Genomic DNA, 20171 nt, shown 5'->3' with positions numbered 1-20171 from the left:
ATTCATAATGTGTTAAACTATACCGTATTTTGTTATCTATTCGTATTTCTTTACTATGCCAAATGATTCCAATTGCTTCCTGAAGCAAACACTCCAAGGAACTGTGACCACCACAACAAAAGTTCGCAATAAAACTGGAAAGAAATTGTGAAGTCTTTAACGTCAGAATTACGATTTATAAAGAAAGGACCTCCAGCGGCGCGTGAGATTTAATGGTGTTTTAAGTACCCCTTCCATATCCCATCATTTCCATTAAATATTCGTTTCAGGCAGGCTAGTCTTAAATATTTAACCATAGTCTCTAGATCAATCATTTTCAAGCCACCTTCCTCACATTCATTTATTACCGACACACGTCTTACTTTGTCTGTGCCTTTTCATAAGAATTTCTGAATAGTGATTGATTTAACTGTTTCAACAGTTCATTTGGTGTTGGTAGTGGCGCACATAATATTTTGAGGATTAGAAGGGATTTGATCATTGTCAACTTACCATAGATGGATAAACCTCTTGAGGACCAAATACATTGATAATTTTTTTTAATGCTATCCAGTCTTTCAATAAAGTTGTTTTCTCTGATGAATTCGCTCACGAAAATAGATCAACTCGATGGATTCCCCCCGCTGTGGCAGTCCAGATGAGAAAATTCCGCCCGCTTCAATCAGAGCCAAATCAGATTTGCGTAAATTTAAACTTGCCGATTTGATTTTTTTTTATTTTTTTGAGTGGCAATTCCAGGTTTCCTTAGTCTAGATAAAATCTTCAACCAACTAGTCAGTTTTGTGAAAAATGATCCTCTTTTCTAGACCCAAACGCTCTGATTTATATACCCTATCCTAGAGTAAACTGCTTGAAAGCCATACCCTTCACAGCGGCACATACCTATATAGCCCATATATGGCAGTGCCCCCCCCCGGCTTTTTATTCAGCCTGTAACGCATGTTGGGATCAATGATATACTATCACTATTTTTCCACGAGTAAAGTGTTTGTCAGCTGATACACGAATTACATGCAATTCCTAAGAAAATTTTCCAAGCGAGCTTTGATTATATCTTCACGGCCAGGAATTCTATTTTGTCACTCTCACTTTCACAAGTTTTCGGAGACGTCGTTGTGAAGGTTGATTTAGATGTCTGTCACTTGAATATGTTTATGAAAGGTACTAAACATGGCAACACCAGAAAAAGGGAGAAGGCAATACGCCTTTTTTTTCTTAATTCATCCAAAAAATAGCCTGTCGGATGGGCGATGGGAAGCGAAACATTTTGGCGATGGCCATAGTTTAAGAACGGTTTTCCCGAGGTATGTCCGAAGCCCGTTTGCATCATACAGACATGGGTGCACTTTTATACATTAAAAGTAATATAACACTAGCCGACACTGATCTTTTAATTCGGGTTGAAAAAGGCATAAGGCAAGAAATTTGCAGCCCAGATATACTTTCATCTCAGAAAATCAATGCATCATTACACCTGTGTAAACATTCAAATTGAATTATGAAATCGAATTAGCTTTAATTTTCACGGAAAATATCACGAAATTGTACATTGGACATAGAAACTTGTTCGGTAAATTGTCCAACACCGAGCAAACAGAAGTGGCAGAAAAGAGTTTGACCTCTATACAATAATCACTACAATGTTTAATGTTTTGTTTTGTTCGCCGTGTCCAATACCAATCTTGCCCAGAAAGATAACAGCTTATGATAATTATCTGCTGAATAAGGGGAATTTTCAATTCCCCAGCAATATTTCCTTTCCTTCGCTTATCCAAAAACCCAAACCCGCACAATCTGCAACAATCGACCTCGCACTGTGGATCCATCGTACAGAAGACGAACTAAAGTTGCATTTTGATTTGGCGCGATAGCAAGAAGGTGCGTGCACTGTATTGGCAGTAATTAGCCGATCGTTCCCACCTTCGGTCAACATAGTTGCGTGGCCCGTGCAACTGCAATTTGCACATCGTGGAAAGTTTCAGAAGTTGTTCAACGATCGAGGAGAAATAATAGGCAAGCTTGTGCACTCGACTAGCTTTCTTCGTGTCAGAAGGCGACAGAGTTACCCGGCTGGACCTTCTCGCTAATTGGCCAGAAAAATATTTTTCTGGCCAATTAGCGGGACGGAATTCGACCACTTCTGGAACTGGTTCGGTATGAATAAGTTCCCAGGGGCTCTTCAGCTCTTGAAGTAAACTTTCGCCAGAAAATATCGCTCGCCCGAAAATATCGCTTCGTCTCGGCTAGTAGCCCCTGGGTCTCCGAGGATGGTATAGTTTAAGACGATCACAAAATTATTTGTATCACGATGTTTAATTTCATTTTTTTGCTGTAAAACATCGATCCAGAACAGTTTTGTCCAGCGTACTATGGGAAAACACTCTTCGAGCAAAGCAGAGGATACTCGGAACGTTTGGAGAGTCTGACTTGTCAGATATCAGGGATTAAATTCGTCGGTAGTTCCACGGCAATCAACTTCTGTGCCAGAAGAAGCTAGAGAAGGGCATCGACGAAACATTCGCTTGCGATTTGCGCTTGCGTTCAAATGTGGGAACGCAAAGACTGTGCAAAATCGCGCGCTAGTCTATCAGTTAAGGTCATTCCACTGAAATAGAACCTGCACTGAGATTTTTGTGAAACATTTCCTATTGATTGTTTATCTTATACGAACTTGGATTTTGAAATAAAAATGAGGGGTCCACATGTTCGTTTAGGAGCAACAGCACCTTGTTTATACCCATATAAATCCTTATAATAGCACCATGATTGTAGTCACGATTGCTTACAAAATTCACGTTTCCGACGATTGCTTTTTGTTCTACACTGAGAATTGGTCCATATTTATTTTACACAGAGAAATTTATTACTTAATTCAAAACAACAGAAGAAAATGATAGGTCACCATATTTGTTTGCGAGAAAACGACGATTTACCTCTATGGTGAGGTCCAGCTGTAAAGAAAAAGCCGCCATTTTTTAATGCGCGCGCGCTAATCACGCGTGAAATTATGCGCAGTAGGGATGCGCAATGCAATACTGGGGAATAACCTTAAGAGAAGAAAACAATCAACAAAAGTGAAGATTTCTGTGCAAGAAATTGCAAGACGTAAGAGATAAACAAAAGAAGCGAAATACGACTCCGCGGGTGAGATCAGCTGCCGCGAAAATTGTTCCTGTTCAACTCAAGGATTGACACATTTGAATTGGCTTACCTCAGTTTGCGGTTCATTGACTCGTGTTAAAAAATTATGTTTTTGATGGATAGCACGTTCGCGTTTTAAGTTTCAAAATATATTTTTTTGGAAAATTCAGATAAAGTAGAAGTCTTGAATTTGGTGTAAAAAAAAAAAAAAAAATTTGGACAAAATAGGCTCTTGAAGGTCTACAGTAACCTTAAGTATTCGACTACCCTTTTCCTGAATCTGAAAAGAATACTATTTCCAGAGTTTCAAATCGATTGAATTGGTCACGCGCTGCGATTACAATGCGTGATTCTCCTGGCATGGAAAAAAAGAGGTGAAATCAACATCTCTTGATCAATAGATCTATTATTTGGCTTAATTTAACAGTCCGTCTTAGAATAGAGGCGCCATGGAGAACATTACCTGTTCGTTTCTTGCCATTGCTGGCGGCCATTGCAGTTACGATACGAACTGCTGAACTGAGTGAAAATGGCTCCTTTGCTTAGCTTTAATCGAGATATTTCAAGACAGAAGTCTACCTGAGTTGAATTGAAGATTTTTTGAAAAAGTGTAGCTACTGTCCACCAAAGAATTTTTGGCGCGGTCGCACCGGGACCGCAAAATACAAATAACAAAGGAAGGGTTCGGTAAACTAAGCGATTAATCGATTGAATACAAACAAAATGATGTTCCGGTTATATTTAAGCCCTTCCCTCCCAACTTAACGACATAAACCAAGAGATTATAATCCTGTATTAACTTATCGTAATGATTCGAGTTAGTGCCTTCCTTCCAGTAGGTGCCTTGTTTCGAATAAGCGCTCCTTTGAATGTGTTTTTATTACTAAGCGCCTCCATTCCAGTAAGCGCCCCCATTCTTATAAGCGCCCTTATTCCAATAAGCGCCTCCATTCTTATCAGCGCCCCTAATCTAAAATTATAATTTTAGAAACAGCACTCTCAGAGTTTGTATCAACTGAGGTTCATCTTCCATTCCGCATTACAAACAGTGCATGGTCTTCGTCTGAGTTTCTCAACTATTATGTCCATGTGAGTGCATAATTCCTTCACAAGAACGAATGATCTCTACTCAAAGTTTGTGGCGACAGCTCGGCTGGTGGTTCTGGCCAGGAAGGATCCAGAGAGAACAAGTCGATCCGTTTTGAACATTCCGTAGTTTCTCAAAAACGAGGTAAGCGCCCTGTCTTGAATAAGCCCCTCCCCCCCTCTCCCCCCTCGCCACCATTCCTTGAGGTACCAAAAGTAAATAAGCGCCCCGGGCGCTAAATCGAATCATTACGGTATATGTCCACACTTTGTAATAGCCGCCATTTAATTCGAGTTTCCCGAGTGGCCAAAAATTGTTAGGATAGATTAATTAAATTTGTTCCGGTACTAGAATGCATTTCCTGATTTACATTGCTGTGCGTTACAGCCGTTTATGAAGGAGCATCACAGACTGACGTTACCGGGACTTTAAGTCGTGACCCTTGATCGAATGAATTGATCCTTACAAAATCTGGACCGCAGCATAAAATGGACCACAGCTGGACCGCATATAAAAGTAAGTCATTCATTTTAAGCTGTAGAGCAGAGTTTAGCGCAATAATTTCATTTAAGCCTTCGTTTTCGGTTTAAATAAGAGTCAAGAGTCGGGAATAAGCTAATTAGCTCAAATTTTGGTTAAACTACTCAATTTTCGAAAGCGTTTTATAAAGCGCTCGATTAAAAACCCAGACCAAGTTTTACATGATGTGTAAGGAGAACATTTAGACGCGTTTTAGCCAAAAAACGAGCCCGATAGAACAATAGCCGCCTATCGAAAAGTCGGTTTGTAATTATAAGGTGAAAATTGATTTGCTGAGACTTTGATGAAACCTTACAAAAGAATATGTTTTCTTGAGGCAAGAAGCATCATCTAAAACCAAAAAGGAGGCATAAATAAAGTATCAATTACTCCTTCTAAATTAGCTTCTTTCTTCCCGATGATATAGGCTTTACTGCTTACGCAAAGACATATACGCGAATGCTAATTTATGCTATTTTTCGCCAGCGAGAGTGCGAAAATCTATTTTCTCAAATAATTCAAACATCCGGCCGTGTTTTGAGAAAGAAACCCCGAAGCCTTTGAAAACTCGTTAATGCTTCGTTACAAATTGAAAATTAAGACTGGTTTCATTTTTGAACGTGGCCGCGGTTTTTACATTTTTCTCAATTTTTCTGTGCATCTCATCTTTCATCTTTATGGGTTCACTACCTTATCGTGGTAGGGTGGTTTGCGTGTCCCAATAACCCCGAGAGCTATGCCGGCTGGAGTCTTGTACTCCTGGTAGGGCCACCCTTGCCGGACAGTTCGAAGGGTAGGGGCCTGACAAAAAGTGATCCCCTGGCCCTCCAGGTTGGGGGTTTGGCACAGGGCCAACAACCATGTCCTGTAAAAAACATTATGTTACGGAAACAACAACATCTTAAGAGCTAGTCCTCATCGCACCGACACCCGTGCCTCCTACCCTAAGCGAGAGACAGTAATCCGCATGCGTTCTTTTATTGGCGCTTATAAAGTCTTTGTGAGAATAATTTTTCTACTCAGCGCTCTTCCTTTCTGGCCCCGCTTGGCGACGCAGTAGCTCGTCGACCTTAGAGCTACATTCCAAGCAGCATAGCATGCTCTACTTCTAATCCCCTCGTCACCCTTCCTAGACCTAGTGATCTGCTTTAGATAGTTACCAATGGAGCAGTCATTCGGTGCTACGCTCTTCGTCACCCGTGGAACCCTCGCAAGATGTATTTTAGAAAATTCGTAATTCCGTCAAACTTTCACCGAATATAATTGTTTTCACAAAAGATATGTATATTTGCATCGAGGAGAGACGAAACGTTGCATGTAATACATTCAGCTCGTTGGGATATAAAACGGTGTCTTTACAGCGCCTGACATTTTTAGCAAAATTTCCGAATCTCCCAAAGACAACTTGAAAAACGTCTCGCAAAAAAATGAAAGCAATCCTATTGATCCAAATAAATGCGTTATTTGTACATTGGAGATAATGGTTGACTTTTCACTAAAAAAAATGAGGCCAATCGGTGAAAGTCCGAAGTTTGCCTTATCTGTTCTTACGGGAATCGGACAGCCTCTTAAAAACGAAGTAGCAGCAGTAGAGTTACAAATAATAGTTCCCAAGGGGAGTAATACTTAAGCTTACCCTCCTTACAAGCCACAGCTCCTCCATCAGATCCATCAATAGTTGTCTGCTTTGAAAAAGAAAAACATACTTACCGACATATAATGGTGCGGTTGGGTATTTTGTCATTATTTGTTCGCAAGGTCTCTTTTTGAAAGACATGGTCTGGCTGAAGGTGCTATTCTTATACTTTCTGCGGTGCTACTGATTCATTAAAAATCTCCAGTTTTTAGAACCATTGGCAGATCTAGGGGAGGGGGCCGGGAGAGCCGCCCCCCCCTATTTTGGGGGAAAAAAGAAAAAAATCACAGAAGGAAAAGCTGGCAGGCAACACAAAACCACCCCATCCCTCCCCCCCCCCTCCCCCTATATAGCTTAAGGTTTGAATCCGCAAGAAATGTATTTTCTAGTGTGTATGCGAGTGCTTTACATTATTAAAAACAATTTTTAGGCCAGATAACGTTTTAACATGAATATAAATACCCTAATTATTTATGACAGCTTGCCATATCAGAAGTGGATTTCAAGGGGTTTCTATCTTACACGTTATGTATTTTAGAGTTGATCTGAGACTGTTGTAAACCGACTGAAACACTCTCACTGCGTAAATGAAAGCAGGTGTCAGTACATCTAGTCTACTTCTGAGCAACTTTACAGCGGAATTCCCACGGCCCGAGGACCGCCAAGCGGAGCACCGTGTTCATATAGCAAAATAAGGAAACCCATGAATTGATTTTCTCATGGTTATCATGGCTAGCGGTATTGCTCGTGGGTGCGGGTGCATGACGACGACGGCGGCAGCGGCGGCGGAATCGCCGCCAAGATGGCGGCCATACTTGACCGAGACAAACAGCTTTGGTTTATAGCGTACTTTTTTCATATTGGGCATCCATGTTATAGTCAATTGACTCCTCAAAACAAAGTATCCGCTGACCAGTATCACGTGACCATATGGCGCGCTCAAGTTTAGAGCTAATTGAGATCACGTGTTTTTTTAGTTGACCGCTGACCAAGGGCTAGTTTTGTTTTCGATTGGATCGCGCGAGTTCATGTCTAGTTAGCTTGTTGTTATATGAGCCGGGTTGTTCGAGAACTGATTAACGCTGCGTAGTTTTAGCTTTTTTAAATTCAAAAGAGTATGCTTGTTGAAAAGGGACAAAACAACAAGATCATTATTTATATGACAAGGCAGTGATAGATACATGAAGATTCGTATATATACATGAAGATTCGTGTATATACATCAAGATTCAGGTGCTGATCACTGCGGGAGCTAATATAGTGCTCTAAAATGAAGGGGCTGTTATGACGAATTACGTTGAGATACTACTGAGATCTTGAGTACATATGGAGTTTAATGCAGGTCTGTTTCGTAGGCTAGCACAAAGCTAGCCCACTCATCAGTTAGTTTCCATAAACACTGAAGCCTACTGTAGTAGGCTTCAGTGTATATGGAAACTAACTGATGAGTGGATATATATATATATATATATATATATATATATATAACCAAAAAATGGAGTGAAATTCTCATCTACTACAAAGTGCTCAATAGCTGAACTAGAGCGGGAATAACAGTAAAAACAGAAGAGCTAGGTTATATGGTCAAAACGATGAAACAGAAATCAAAAATTCAAAGCTCAAAACAAATTCTCGTTTATCCTGGGTTAGCTTAATCGGCCTTTGAACAACCCGACCCAGAAGATTAAGCTCCACCTTAAGTCCTGGCTAAGTCTATATATTTTATAGTAGTATAGCGTAAATCATTTTACCTCTGCGTCTACAAATGTGAACCAAGGCGCAAATAACCTGACCGGAACTCTGAGATCTCCAGCAACAGCAGACCTAGTGCATGCGATGAGATCTTTACATTGACGCTCTGACCAAAAATGAAGGCACTCCTCTTTCTTGCAACCAGATATCTTGTGTTTGAGACAATGGTTTACGGATCCCTGCGTACAGACTGGACAGGATATTAACAACTCATAAGCCATGTTCTTCAGCCAATTAAACTCCTTGCGCATGCATTCAAGCATCAGACCTAGCTGTCGGTGCACGATGCGAGCGGCGTTTATTTGACAGGAGTCGTGGCCTGGTTTTGAAGATGCATGTATCCCACTATCTTCCATGAGGACATTAACTTCAATGAAAGAGGAATGGCAAAGCAGTGTTGCAGAACAGCCTTCAGCTGGGTAGCTGTGGAATCTTGCAAAGTTTCGATGTAACTCTGGTTCCGATTGGCAAAGCCATTCCTTAGTGCTCCACTGAAAGAACATAAGCACCAGACGAGGAAATAAGCCAGGGGGCACTGGTCCAGATTCAAACTTCACAAAAAGCGATGGTACGCCTGTAGATGCAATTAGCTTAGCGACATCCTCTTTTGGTGGGTACAGCAGCGTAGAAGGTACAAGATATTCTCCGGATGACGGCAGCGGACAGAGTAAGCAGAGTTTCTCCATAATGGCGATGAGACTCTTCCAGGTGTCTCGGCCATCAAACAAGGGGCGCCACACATGCCGTAAGAGTTCCTTGTTCAAAACTCCCGTTGTCTCAAGCTTTCGCCACAATTTCATGAATTTCCTCTCCCTTCTCTCTTGAGGCGTAATGGTGAGAACCTTCATGAAAACATTTATCAACCACTGTAGATCCAAGATCACCATTTTGTTTAACTCTGGAGTGTCATCAAAGTGAATTAGGATTCCCTTGTCATGTAAGAAGTTCAATAATGCCATAAACTGTTCTTCACTGGAAATTTCGCATATGTCAAATGCAATATTTCTCGAATCGTCAAGCGAAATCCACTTGCAACCATTTCCAGCAATCTCGGCAACAGCCTTCTCATACATCAACCACTTGATTGGAATCACCTCTTTCATTTGCGGCAGTTCTTTAGCAACGTGAAGAATCTCGTTTTTCAGGCCGGTGACTTCTGGACATTCTTGTTCACTTCCTGACTTCGTGTTGTCAACCGCAAAGAAACGTTTACCATGGAGGTTTGTCTGTAATGACCCAATGATCTCTCGAGCTAGCTCTTCAGGCGGTACACTTTTGTAAGGTTTGTCAGCGTGAGTGCAAACAAGGAACACCGTAGGCAACCTCTCTGGTAACATCTCAGATGCAGGCATCTCCTTGGATTCTTCACCTGGTGAAACCAGACCAGAAACTAGAAACATCCATTTGTCCAGATAATCCTTGTTACTCCTTTCACCGACGGTTTCTTTTGGATCTTGACTTGCGTTGTAAACCAAACAATAAATTCCTCGTGTTGTAAGGAATAGCGGATGGGTGGCGGAATAGGCTGATTCATCACCAAAATCCCACAAAACTGAATGGATTTCTTCTTTGTCTTTGCCATTGTCAACAATTGTTCGGCGTTCTGAAACCGCTGATTGCTTTTTTTCCTCCACTTTCCAAATCTCTGTTAACACTTTGCAATAGGAAGCATTCATCTCAATCCCTGTGGTGCTGGGTTCCTCTGGATCAAACCTTTCTCCTCTCAATGACCTTCTTAAACTGGTTTTTCCCGACTGACCTTGCCCGATCAACATGATTGGCAGTCGTTTTATACCGGCTTTTCCTTCTACAAGGGCTTTCTGGTAAGTCTGGATGGCCGCAGGCCCCCGAGCAAAAACCTCTTGGGGTGCTATTAGGAAAGAAAAACGCAAACTTAAATGGCGGTCTCTGTAAAAGCGGTGCACTTCAATTCGGCTCAGAATATGTAACGACTATAGATTTCGGAAATATGTCAAAATCGTCGTCTCTTGTGTCAAAATATTATTATGTTTTTTTTAGAGCTCGCAACAATCAAAGCCGCCGAAGGCCTTATTCTGAGTATGACTGGAGTGAGAATGACCAAAATTGACTAGCTCGCTGCTCAGAAACTACTAAGCGGTACAAAAATTATGATTTTGTTTTAGCTTAAAAATCAATGTCTGGAAATATCGAGAATCGCAGGCCCGCTTAAAAGGGCCGAATATCCTGATATTTTGCGTGAAGAACACTTTTAAGGAGCTATCATCCAATATGCTATTGTCACTTTCTAAAGCTTTATAGTTTTTGAGAAATTCGAAAAAGTCCAATTTGTGCTTGAATCATCAACTATGCATAAATTAATTTTTTGAGCCCTTTAAGGAACCATTTGCTTGATATGGATCATTTTATTTAAGCATTTTTCTCCCTGACTTTGGAAAGGACTGTTATTCTTTCATCAGTAGTTCATTTTGATTTGAATTAAACACTGCATTTGCTCTGAAACAGATTTGGAGCTGTTATAGTTCTCAATACAAACACTGCTCAGACAAAGTGTTGGTTTTCACATTTCGAGTGCAAATTTGGTCTATAGGTGGCAATTGTTCTATTTGTATCGTCAGGCATTTGCCGACACTGCAGAAATAGTGTTTTCGAAAACCCAGTTTACCTTCTGCTAGCAGGCTAAATATATCGTCCGGTTTATCCCGTTCACTGGGCTGCTCAGACTGTTCACCTTCTCCTTCACTCAGTGGTTCAGACTGCTCTCCTTCTTGTTCACATGGTTTCTCAGACTGCTCTCCTTCCGGCTCCCTCTGCTGCTTAACCTTTTTATCTTAGCAAATCATTTAGAAAAGAAACAAGCAAGTAATTAAAATCACACGCACAGACGCTAAAAGTTTAATTGGAATCAACTCTTAAATTGTTTAACAGAAGAAAATGATACTGTTTTATTGCGTCGTACAGTCAAAAGTCAAATTCCCCAGCTAAGCTCTATGCAAAATGTTGGTAAAGCGCCATGGACAATTAGTGGAAAATGGCGCTATATAAATGTATATTTATTTATTATAAAAAAAGACACCGAGTAGCTTAATTGAGTGAAAAAAAAAAAAAGTATCAATGACAAAAAGGCAGTTTAATTTCATCAAAATGAACTTTATCCTTAAAGTCTTTCCAGCTCAGTTAAGAATACCAATATACTGGATTTACAAGCTAGCTTTATGCAGTTGGGTAATTAGAAATTTTCCGAAAGATATTACCAAGCATTGTCTGCGCATTTTCCGCCTGCTAAAGTTCTAGTCAAGTACTAGTCAAATGCGGCTCATGAATAAAATGCGCGGAGAACTTCTTAATTTATGTGTAACATGTCTTGACAAGTAATAGTTATGACGAAACTGAAGAATGATCATCGCAGTAAATTTTCCAATTTAAGCAACTAGAAAGAAGAAGCGGAAAATCTATTTTCTGCTGCAAGTTTGATACCCGTAAACTTCCTATTTATCTACCGGACTTCTACAAAGAGTGCCTCGATGCGTGGTCTTATGTAAGTACATCAAACGTTGTTTCTTATGACGATGTTGTTAATCAAACAATATGGAACAATATGTTTATCCTTATTGAGAACAAGTAGTGTTATATAAAACACCTGGCTGTCCATGGAATTGTTAAAATAGGAGATTTGATATCCGACAATGGTAGGTTTCTCGAAAGTGAAAAATTATTACAAGCTCGACTCTCTCCTGTCCACTTTTTTAAATTAATGGGCATCGTTAATTCTATTCTTAATGAATGGAAGCTTATCATCAAACAAAGTCAGCAACATATTTGTCCCCCCTCGAAGGACACGTTTCAGATTAACATAGAAAACGCTACGGTAAATGTTTTGAAAGTTACTTCGAAAATGCTTTACAATGACTTTAAACGCAAAAAGCAAATGGCGCCTTCTGCTCAAAAGAAAATAAACCTAAAATATCCAAATCTTTCTCTGGAATGGAAAGAAATTTACTCTCCTCCGTTATTGTATTAAAAGAAGAGGTAAAGAAGCCTATTACAAAGTAAATAGATCTCTACATACATCATCACAAAACATAAACTAAATTAGCAAAGCAATTAGCAAGCAAGGTAGCAATTTGTTCCATTTTTTATAATGTTTTACATACAGCAGCAACCCATCACTCTACAAATTAATAATATAGAATATGTTAATTACTGTGTCTATAAATGTTTACATTACAATTCCTACCCCAGGAATCTTAAGGATTTTTTTACAGTGCGTTCTACGGTCTACTCTCGTAAAGGAACTGATATATTCTCACTGTGTAAACCTGCTCCCACTTCTTATGGTCTTCACTCGTTTTAAGTATTTCGCATGCAAAACTTGTACTTGGAGCTCTCTATTTGAGAACATTAGGACTGAGCCTACTTTCGCTGCTTTCAAAAGCCTCATGAAAACAGTAGTCTCCTTTCAGGCATGATTGTTCATTACTACAGACCCTTTTCATAAGTGGCTGCCAATTTAAAATTCTCTTGAATGCGTTTGAACTAGCCTTACTAACCTCGTTTCAGTGTAAAAATTCTTCTGAATCACCAACTTCAAAATGAGGTTGGCAAGGCTAATTTTAATGGTTGCAGGGGGATTTATAATTGGCCGCCGTTTATGGAAGTGGTCTATACTGGTCTTTTAAAGATAAACTTTTATAATGTAGATAAACGTAATAGTTAATAGTAGTTCTCATTGTCTTTATAGTTACAATGTTACTTTTAACGAAGATATTAGCTTCTTAAGCTACTCTGTAAATTTCAGATAATTTAAGTCATGATGTATATATGGAACGCAAATTTTAATCAATGATTTCATTATTTTCTTACATAGCCATAGCTACTAATTTCAACTTGAGCAATTCGAATGTTTAGTTACAGAACATCTCAGCATGGTTATGTAATAACCGAATCTATTTTGATCCATTGGACATTTGTTTCACAGTTATACATCATTTCCACACCACGCAAGGTGATTGAAAGTAAAAATAAAAAAAAATTAAAATAAGAAATAAAAATTTAAAAAAAATTAAAAAATGTGACGAAAACCCATTCGAGCAAGACAAATAAACAAGCAGTTCTGAATTCAGACCGAAAATAGTCTACTTCATGCTTAAAAGTTCAGATCTCGTCGTCTGAATAAGTGATAGAAGGCCTTTCTTCTGTGGTTGAGGCTGAGAATTTACATTGTCTTTGAAGAAGGAATTTGAGGGTGCATCCTGTGTAATTCTGCGATGGATTTCTTTTGAGTTGTGAAACTCCCTCGAGTCCACGATGCTCAGTGGATAGTACGTTTTCCTTTTAAATACCGTTTAGTGACATGATTTTAAGGGAGTCTAGCTCGCCATCATTTCCGTTTCTTTTTGTGATCTCGGCGTAGGACTCAATACTCAGGACAGCGCCATATGTTTCAATATATTTTAAAGATGGTGGGACTGCACCAGGAAGACGTTCGTTCATTCACTGTTAGGTGGAGCGAGCTTATTTTGACTATGTTTATTCACAGTGACAGAGTTGGGCTCTTGTATTGCTACGTTTGAAACTACCGGAAACGTGGAAACATCTACCTTCTTGAGATGGCTCTGAATTTGCTGTTGTGTGGTTTACGTCTGTTTACGTTTTGCTGGACTCGGTATTATACGGATCTTAAGGAGATGTTGAAGAAAAATCGCCAAAATGTTCGTCAAAACGGACAATGAAAGTTGCAAACTTCCCTTAAAGTAGGTCTTCTGCCTGAAGGAGCTCATAATCGGCATTCGGAAACTGTAATTAATTAAATTCGTCAATTGTTTTAAAAAAAGAAAATCCAACGACAACAAAGTTTTGCCAATAATAGTTGCAGAATTCGCCACACAATGGCTTTTTGTCTTTCATTTTCCTGAAATTTTAAAGGTTACTTTAAACTAACCTTGAAATCTGATTGGTTATTTTGTTTTACGGCCCCATTCTCATTAGCTGAGCAAAAGATGTGATTTGGAGAATAAATCGCACTGCTGAGAGCCAATCAGATTGCGAGGATAACCAGTGATTTCAAAATGGATACACCTGTCGAAACTCGAATAATCAAGTTTTACACAAGTTTTCAAGGAAAAAACATTGCTTTGTTTTAGAAATATTCAATTCAACCCTTTTCTTCGTAGGTTTTACTTCTCAGCTCCCTTGGCATCGAACGAAAAAAAGAAAAAAAAAACTGTCATCAGCCATTTTGTTGGCCAGCGATACACCGATGTACTTAAACCACAAGTCGAGGTATATAAGAAAGAAAGTGCCGAAGATAAGTTGAATTCCGCGAGACAAGATCGAATTCGAAGATGTCAGAAACGGAAATAATTTTCCGTTCAACCGTAGAGATTCGACGTACCGCGAAGCTGCGATTCCTAAAATCTGTTGTTCAGCACTGAAAATGGCGGCTTTGTGAATCGATTAGAAGACATCTACAGCTGTCAGCTTGCCTGCGAAATATTTAATATGGATGTCAATCGAGATTTCTTTCAGCACCGAAAGCGAGCGAGCCCCCTACAAGTCATATTTCCATATCACCTTCAGGGCGGAGATGTTTCCCGTTCGACGATCAGCTGAAAATGAGCTCGAGCGAAAATTTCTCCAGGCACGCTTTGCGAGTCGTGTCTAACCGCTTGACGACCACCCAAAATGTCAAACCTAGGTAATTGCTTACGGAAGGTGGTTGCTTACGAGAGCTGTGACAATGGTAGCTACATAGACTTACTGTATGTTTTAAATGTTTCATTCATGCGGAAATTCAATTGCGAGAAAAAAAGTCCTGGTGTTCCCATTGAGAAATTTCCGTCTCTTGCACTACCTAGGCATGCAAAATGGTTAGAACACCTTATTGTCTAATTTACACGCTATAATCTATAAAGTGGTCGCGTACGGGAGGTTAATAAAAAAACAAAATTTCAAACTTTTAACTCTAAAAGTGGTCGCAGTCGCTCACGAGAGGTGGTCGCTTACAAGAGGTTCCAAATATAGTGATTTGACTTGGAAACTAATAATAATTATAATAACAATAGCAATGACAACGACAACGACAATGACAATGACAATGACGATGATAATGATGATGATAATGATAATGATAATGATAATGATAAAGATAATAATAATAATAATTTATTAATTTATATTGCGCTTGTCAATATACAATGATCAAAGCGCGTTACAATATTAAAAAAAACATACTAAATATGTACATACACTAAATTTAACAATAACAAAGTCATTTAAGCGCTAAAGGCTAAAAGCTAACTTGAAAAGATATGTTTTAAGACAAGATTTAAAAGTTAATATGTAAAATTAATTTAAGCGCGAAAGGCTAAAAGCTAACTTGAAAAGATATATTTTAAGACAAGATTTAAAATTTAATATGTAGATGTAGCCAAACCTAAAAGCGGAGCTCCAGGGCCGGTTGGTTCAAAGCCCGATTAAGATAAACCAGGTAAAGCGAGAATTTTGATTTTAGTTTTGTAACTTTGCAGTGAAGTTTTCTGCATATTGTTTGGCCTTCTGTTTTTAGAGTTTGAATAATCTCAAAATACACAAAATAAGAATAGTGAAAAACATTTGTATACAAGAAATATTTATACTTCTGTTAACTCTTAAGGTCGGCACACGCATGGGGACTAGTCCCTGCAACAAGTCTCGAGGACAAGTCCCATCGTGTGAACTGGCCATTTTTGCTTCAAAACCTAGTCGCAGGGACCAAAGTTGGTCCCTGCGACTAGTTCCACGATTTCAAACCATTTTGAATTTTTGGGACAAGACCCTGCGACCTGTGCCCCAAAACGCTTAGTGTAAACTGTTCGCGGGACAAGTCCCTGCGACCAGTCCCTTCACGTAAACTCTTCAGGGGACTTGTTGCCGGGACTAGTCGCGGGGTCTAGTCCCCTCGTGTGTGTCGTACTTTAATCCTGGGATAGCGTTAACCGGCTTCCGAACAACCCGGCCCCGTTTACAACAAGTTAACCTGACATGAACCCGCAATCCAATAGAAAACCAGCTCTTGGGAAGTGGTCATCTACAAAAAAAAACACGTGACCTTGATGAGCTCTAAACTTGAGCCCATTTTCCCTGCTGGATGTAATAGAGGAGTGCCTGAATTAGAGCGCAGTGGTATTTTGGAAAACTGGTCGCCGAGGAGAGGTGGTTGCTTAATTCAAGAGGTGTCGCAACCGGAGGTTCGACTGTATCTAACACGCTGGCTGACCAGTCACAGTTTTTAACCACTGCATTTGAACTTTCTCTTCTCCATTGATTTAGAAAAAGATACATATTGAGGGAAAATGGTCAGAAAAGAAGTAGCGAATATTTCTCGGTTTCATCTGTGAAATTTTTCGGCGATTTTGGATCGTAAAACTGCCGTTCATGACTTAATGGCCCGTCGTAAGTTAGGATAAGTGAAGTCGTCTTCTCACGCAGATTTCTACGGGACTTTGCCATCTATATCTAACGCCATTTCGTAGGTATGATTTAAATTACTGCTTACATATGTGATACACAATGTCAAAGAATAATTTTTGTTATGAAACATGTCGAATTACGTTCATAAAGATGACTGCGAAAACGAAGCTCTCGCTCTGTCGTCTAAAAATGGCGCCATTGGTCAAAATGCCCTTTATAGTTTTTCGTATAGCGCGCTTAATTTTCATGGGCTAAACTAGCCATTTGGATATAGTATACCCATAGCACGGCTCTTTCTTTAGAATCTTTTATTTATCGAGAGATTCGTATACTAGAAGAGTTATGACCCTCTAAAATCAGTTAAAATTTCACATGTAAATTAAATTGCGATAGTATTTTCAAACCGGCCAGGAAGTGGACAATACGTTTTTAGTTCAAGATGAATTTTGGCTCAGAGGAAGGATCAAAGTGTAAATTACGAACGTTGTGAATATCAAATCGAGGCAAGCTCCCTTCTGTCTGAAAACGGTCTGATCAAAATGCGGAATTTGCATATTCCATTGGCCATCTTGGTTGATTGAGCGGTATTTACTGACTTTCCTAGATTTCACAAAAATGTGAACTTGCTAATACTTGGTAGTTCACCAAAAGTTTCGTTTGACGCAATAAAAGGAAATTAGAATTTCCGACCTGTAGTCAGATTCTCCATATTTACAGGCAGTGGCTGTTAATTTCACTTGTATTTTCAAATTTTTCCAAATTTCTAATTTTGTGAAACTTTGAAAATACGCGTGAAATAATCCTTAATATTGCCCTTAGGCCCATGAGATTACATATACAAGACATTAAAAAGATCACATAATTGTACTTCCATGCATTTTACAACTTAAAGATAAAAAAAAGCTTAGTCACATATTCAGGTTTACACAGCAACGATTCATTAGCTATCAAAAAATAAAATGTATACTACATTGAACAAATAACTGTTTTCAAGAAAATCGGTTCACATTGAGTTTCAGCAAGATCACAAGTCCACATGTTTTCCTTGCCACCACTACATTGTCTTTGAATAAAAGTATTTTGAATTTTATTATTAAAGAAAAAGTCAAGGTTCATTACTTCTTCTTCTTTCCTGATAACGTTCTCAGGACATAGCCTTTTGACTTTAATAGACTTTTTTCGATATATTAAAATTCAGCTTGGCAGTGAGGCATAAACAAAGGAAATTGACTGATCATGTTTATGTTGACTTTTTTTTCTTCACTCACTATCAAGCTGAATTATAATATATCGAAAGTGGCCTATTGGCTGTCAATTTCTATAGCACTGCAGTCTTTACGACGGAGTCTGCGAAGACAGTAGTAAATGGCATACCGAAATCACCGAAGCTATCCAGTTCAAGGGAAGCACAGCTGAAAACAATTATTATTTAAAGTAAGTGAGAAGAGACAAATATTATTTGAATTGAGATCATGATGCCGTTGAACTATTAGACGCCATTCTTTGGCGTCGTAATTTAAGCGACAAGGGACGGACCATCAGAAAATTAAAGTGATGGGGCGTTGGAAAAAAAAAAAAGAAAAGAAAAAAAAAGTTGTGTAAGGGAGGGTACGGAAAAAGAAAAGTCCTGGAAAGAAAAATTAAAGAAAAAAAAATCCTTCAATGGTAAATTGCACTGTCGGGCTTACAAACCGTACATGCCTGAACGGCACCTTGGCAGACACCTTATCCTGTAGTTTTAATTTCTTGGTCCTGGTGGAGTCCCTGTTCACCTGGTTTTAATTTCTCTACAATTAGGAAAATGGACATTTTTCCCTTTCAAGGCTGATACATTTTGTGCCCAGCAACCTCATCATGGACACTTCTACCCAAACACTCTTGCAGAAAAACCCTTACCCATACCATGTCTTGAGAACCTCGAAATATTGGAGTGATTTCACAACTGACATGCATAGATGACGATTGCGGACACAGACGTGCACACCCATGGTGAACCGTAACAGGTCCCCTAGGATGGCCGCTAAGATCAACGTTGGACAAATGTTGTAAACAAAGACAATCATGGATGTGTTAACACAACCGATGCGTTTAGTCATTATGGGCTGTTTCAATCTATTTTAGGTTTCTGACAAAGTAAACGATGCATTATCATTCAAGTCCAATCAATACATTAAATTTATCGGCTGAAAATCGTGGAAAACGCACCAATTTGCTTCAACTTGAAACATTTTGGCGGGGCATGCCCTCCGAACCCCCTAGCGGAATAGGCTCTTAGGCCCCTTATTGTTACTGGACGGCTACTCACACAATTCTACTTAAGAGCTTGATTCACTGCATGCCAAGGATTAATTTTATTACAAGAATAATCAATCAATAAAATTGATATTTCCCTAAACATCAAACCAAAAATGCAATGCAGCCCCATTTTAGGCAAAAGCACTTGGATGTGTCTGATACTTGGTCATGTTTCCCCCGGAGTGTAATTTTGACAGGGAAACAAAACGAGTGTAGGAATTATCAAAATATATATATTTCTTAAAAGTCGAGTGTCAAGATAAGATCGCGGGAGAGGCGCGGTGGCAGAGCAAGGTAGAAGACGTGTTTTTGGTCGCTCTGTTAGAAGTTTTATAAATATGTGAATTTTAATTTTAAATTCAGCGCTCCGTATACTGACAAAATGAATGAAGAACTCAAGAAAGCCGCTTTAAACACCGAAGAAAGGTGTATTCCGCGCAAGCGACCGCGAGAAAATACTGGTTCTCAAACGGACGAAGACTGTGTTTCAGGCCATTGCTGCGATGCCTCGGCAAGTACAACTAAATTAGAGGCCAAGATCAATAAACTACTATAATTGTTCACGGAAATGGAATCTCTGAAAGTCCGTTTAACAGAGGAAAAAAGACGAAACCAAACAGCTAAAGAAGGCCGCTGAGTACACGGGAAAGGAGCTAACAGACTTAAAAACCTGTGTAGCCAACATGTGCTCTCAAACAGCGAGTGATACCGAAGAGATGCAGAACCTCAACATGGAGATCCAACAGTTGAAATGCCGCAACATCAAATTGGAGGCGTGCACTAGAAGGGAGAGTATAAAGATCTACAACCTCCAGGAAACTGAAGATGAGACACCACGTGAAACAGAAGATTTGGTTCATTTAAAGATGAAGGAGAAAATGAAAATTTCAAGTGATGATATGAATGAGATTAGACGAACGAGTACATCTCTTGCCGACGCGGCGTAGCCCGCGGAGGTCCACGAATACAAGGCCTGTTATTGCTAAATAGGCCCTTTGCAGGATCCGGTCACATGGTACGGAATTCATTACGCTGGGACGCAAGTTAGGCAGTGGGACTTCCAAAACAAAGGGAGGTCGGGCTGGACTGGGACGAGTTCCTTTGTTTTGGAAGTCACAACGCGTAACTTGCGTTCCACAACAATTAATTCCATACCATGTGACCGGATCGTGCGAAGAGTCCATTCAGATTTTATCAAGATAAGGAGTTCGTTTGGTCAAAAGTTAAAAAAAAATTTAAAGGCACTAAAATTGGAATTTCGCATGACTACCTTAAAGAAATCCAGCGATTCAGGCGAAATTGTACCCGTAG

At 39.4% G+C, this 20171-nt stretch overlaps 1 protein-coding gene across 1 annotated transcript in view; it reads right to left on the bottom strand.

The window, feature by feature from the left end:
* The window catches only part of LOC145486871 (uncharacterized), a 33980-nt gene extending 15319 nt beyond the window's left edge, over positions 1–18661 (bottom strand). The window contains exons 1-4 of the mRNA XM_081465584.1: positions 18550–18661; positions 10780–10944; positions 8135–10005; positions 6384–6432 (exon numbers count right to left, since the gene is read on the bottom strand). Coding sequence (XP_081321710.1) covers positions 6384–6432; positions 8135–10005; positions 10780–10944; positions 18550–18661 — 2197 coding nt within the window. The remainder of the gene's footprint in view (positions 1–6383; positions 6433–8134; positions 10006–10779; positions 10945–18549) is intronic.
* Between the last annotated feature and the right edge of the window lie 1510 nt (positions 18662–20171).

Source organism: Orbicella franksi, chromosome 5 (genome assembly GCF_964199315.1).
Source record: "Orbicella franksi chromosome 5, jaOrbFran1.1, whole genome shotgun sequence".
NCBI classification, from domain to species: Eukaryota; Metazoa; Cnidaria; class Anthozoa; order Scleractinia; family Merulinidae; genus Orbicella; species Orbicella franksi.
The sequence above is the reverse complement of the archived record's forward strand: the minus strand, read 5'-3'. Positions and strand labels throughout refer to the sequence as shown.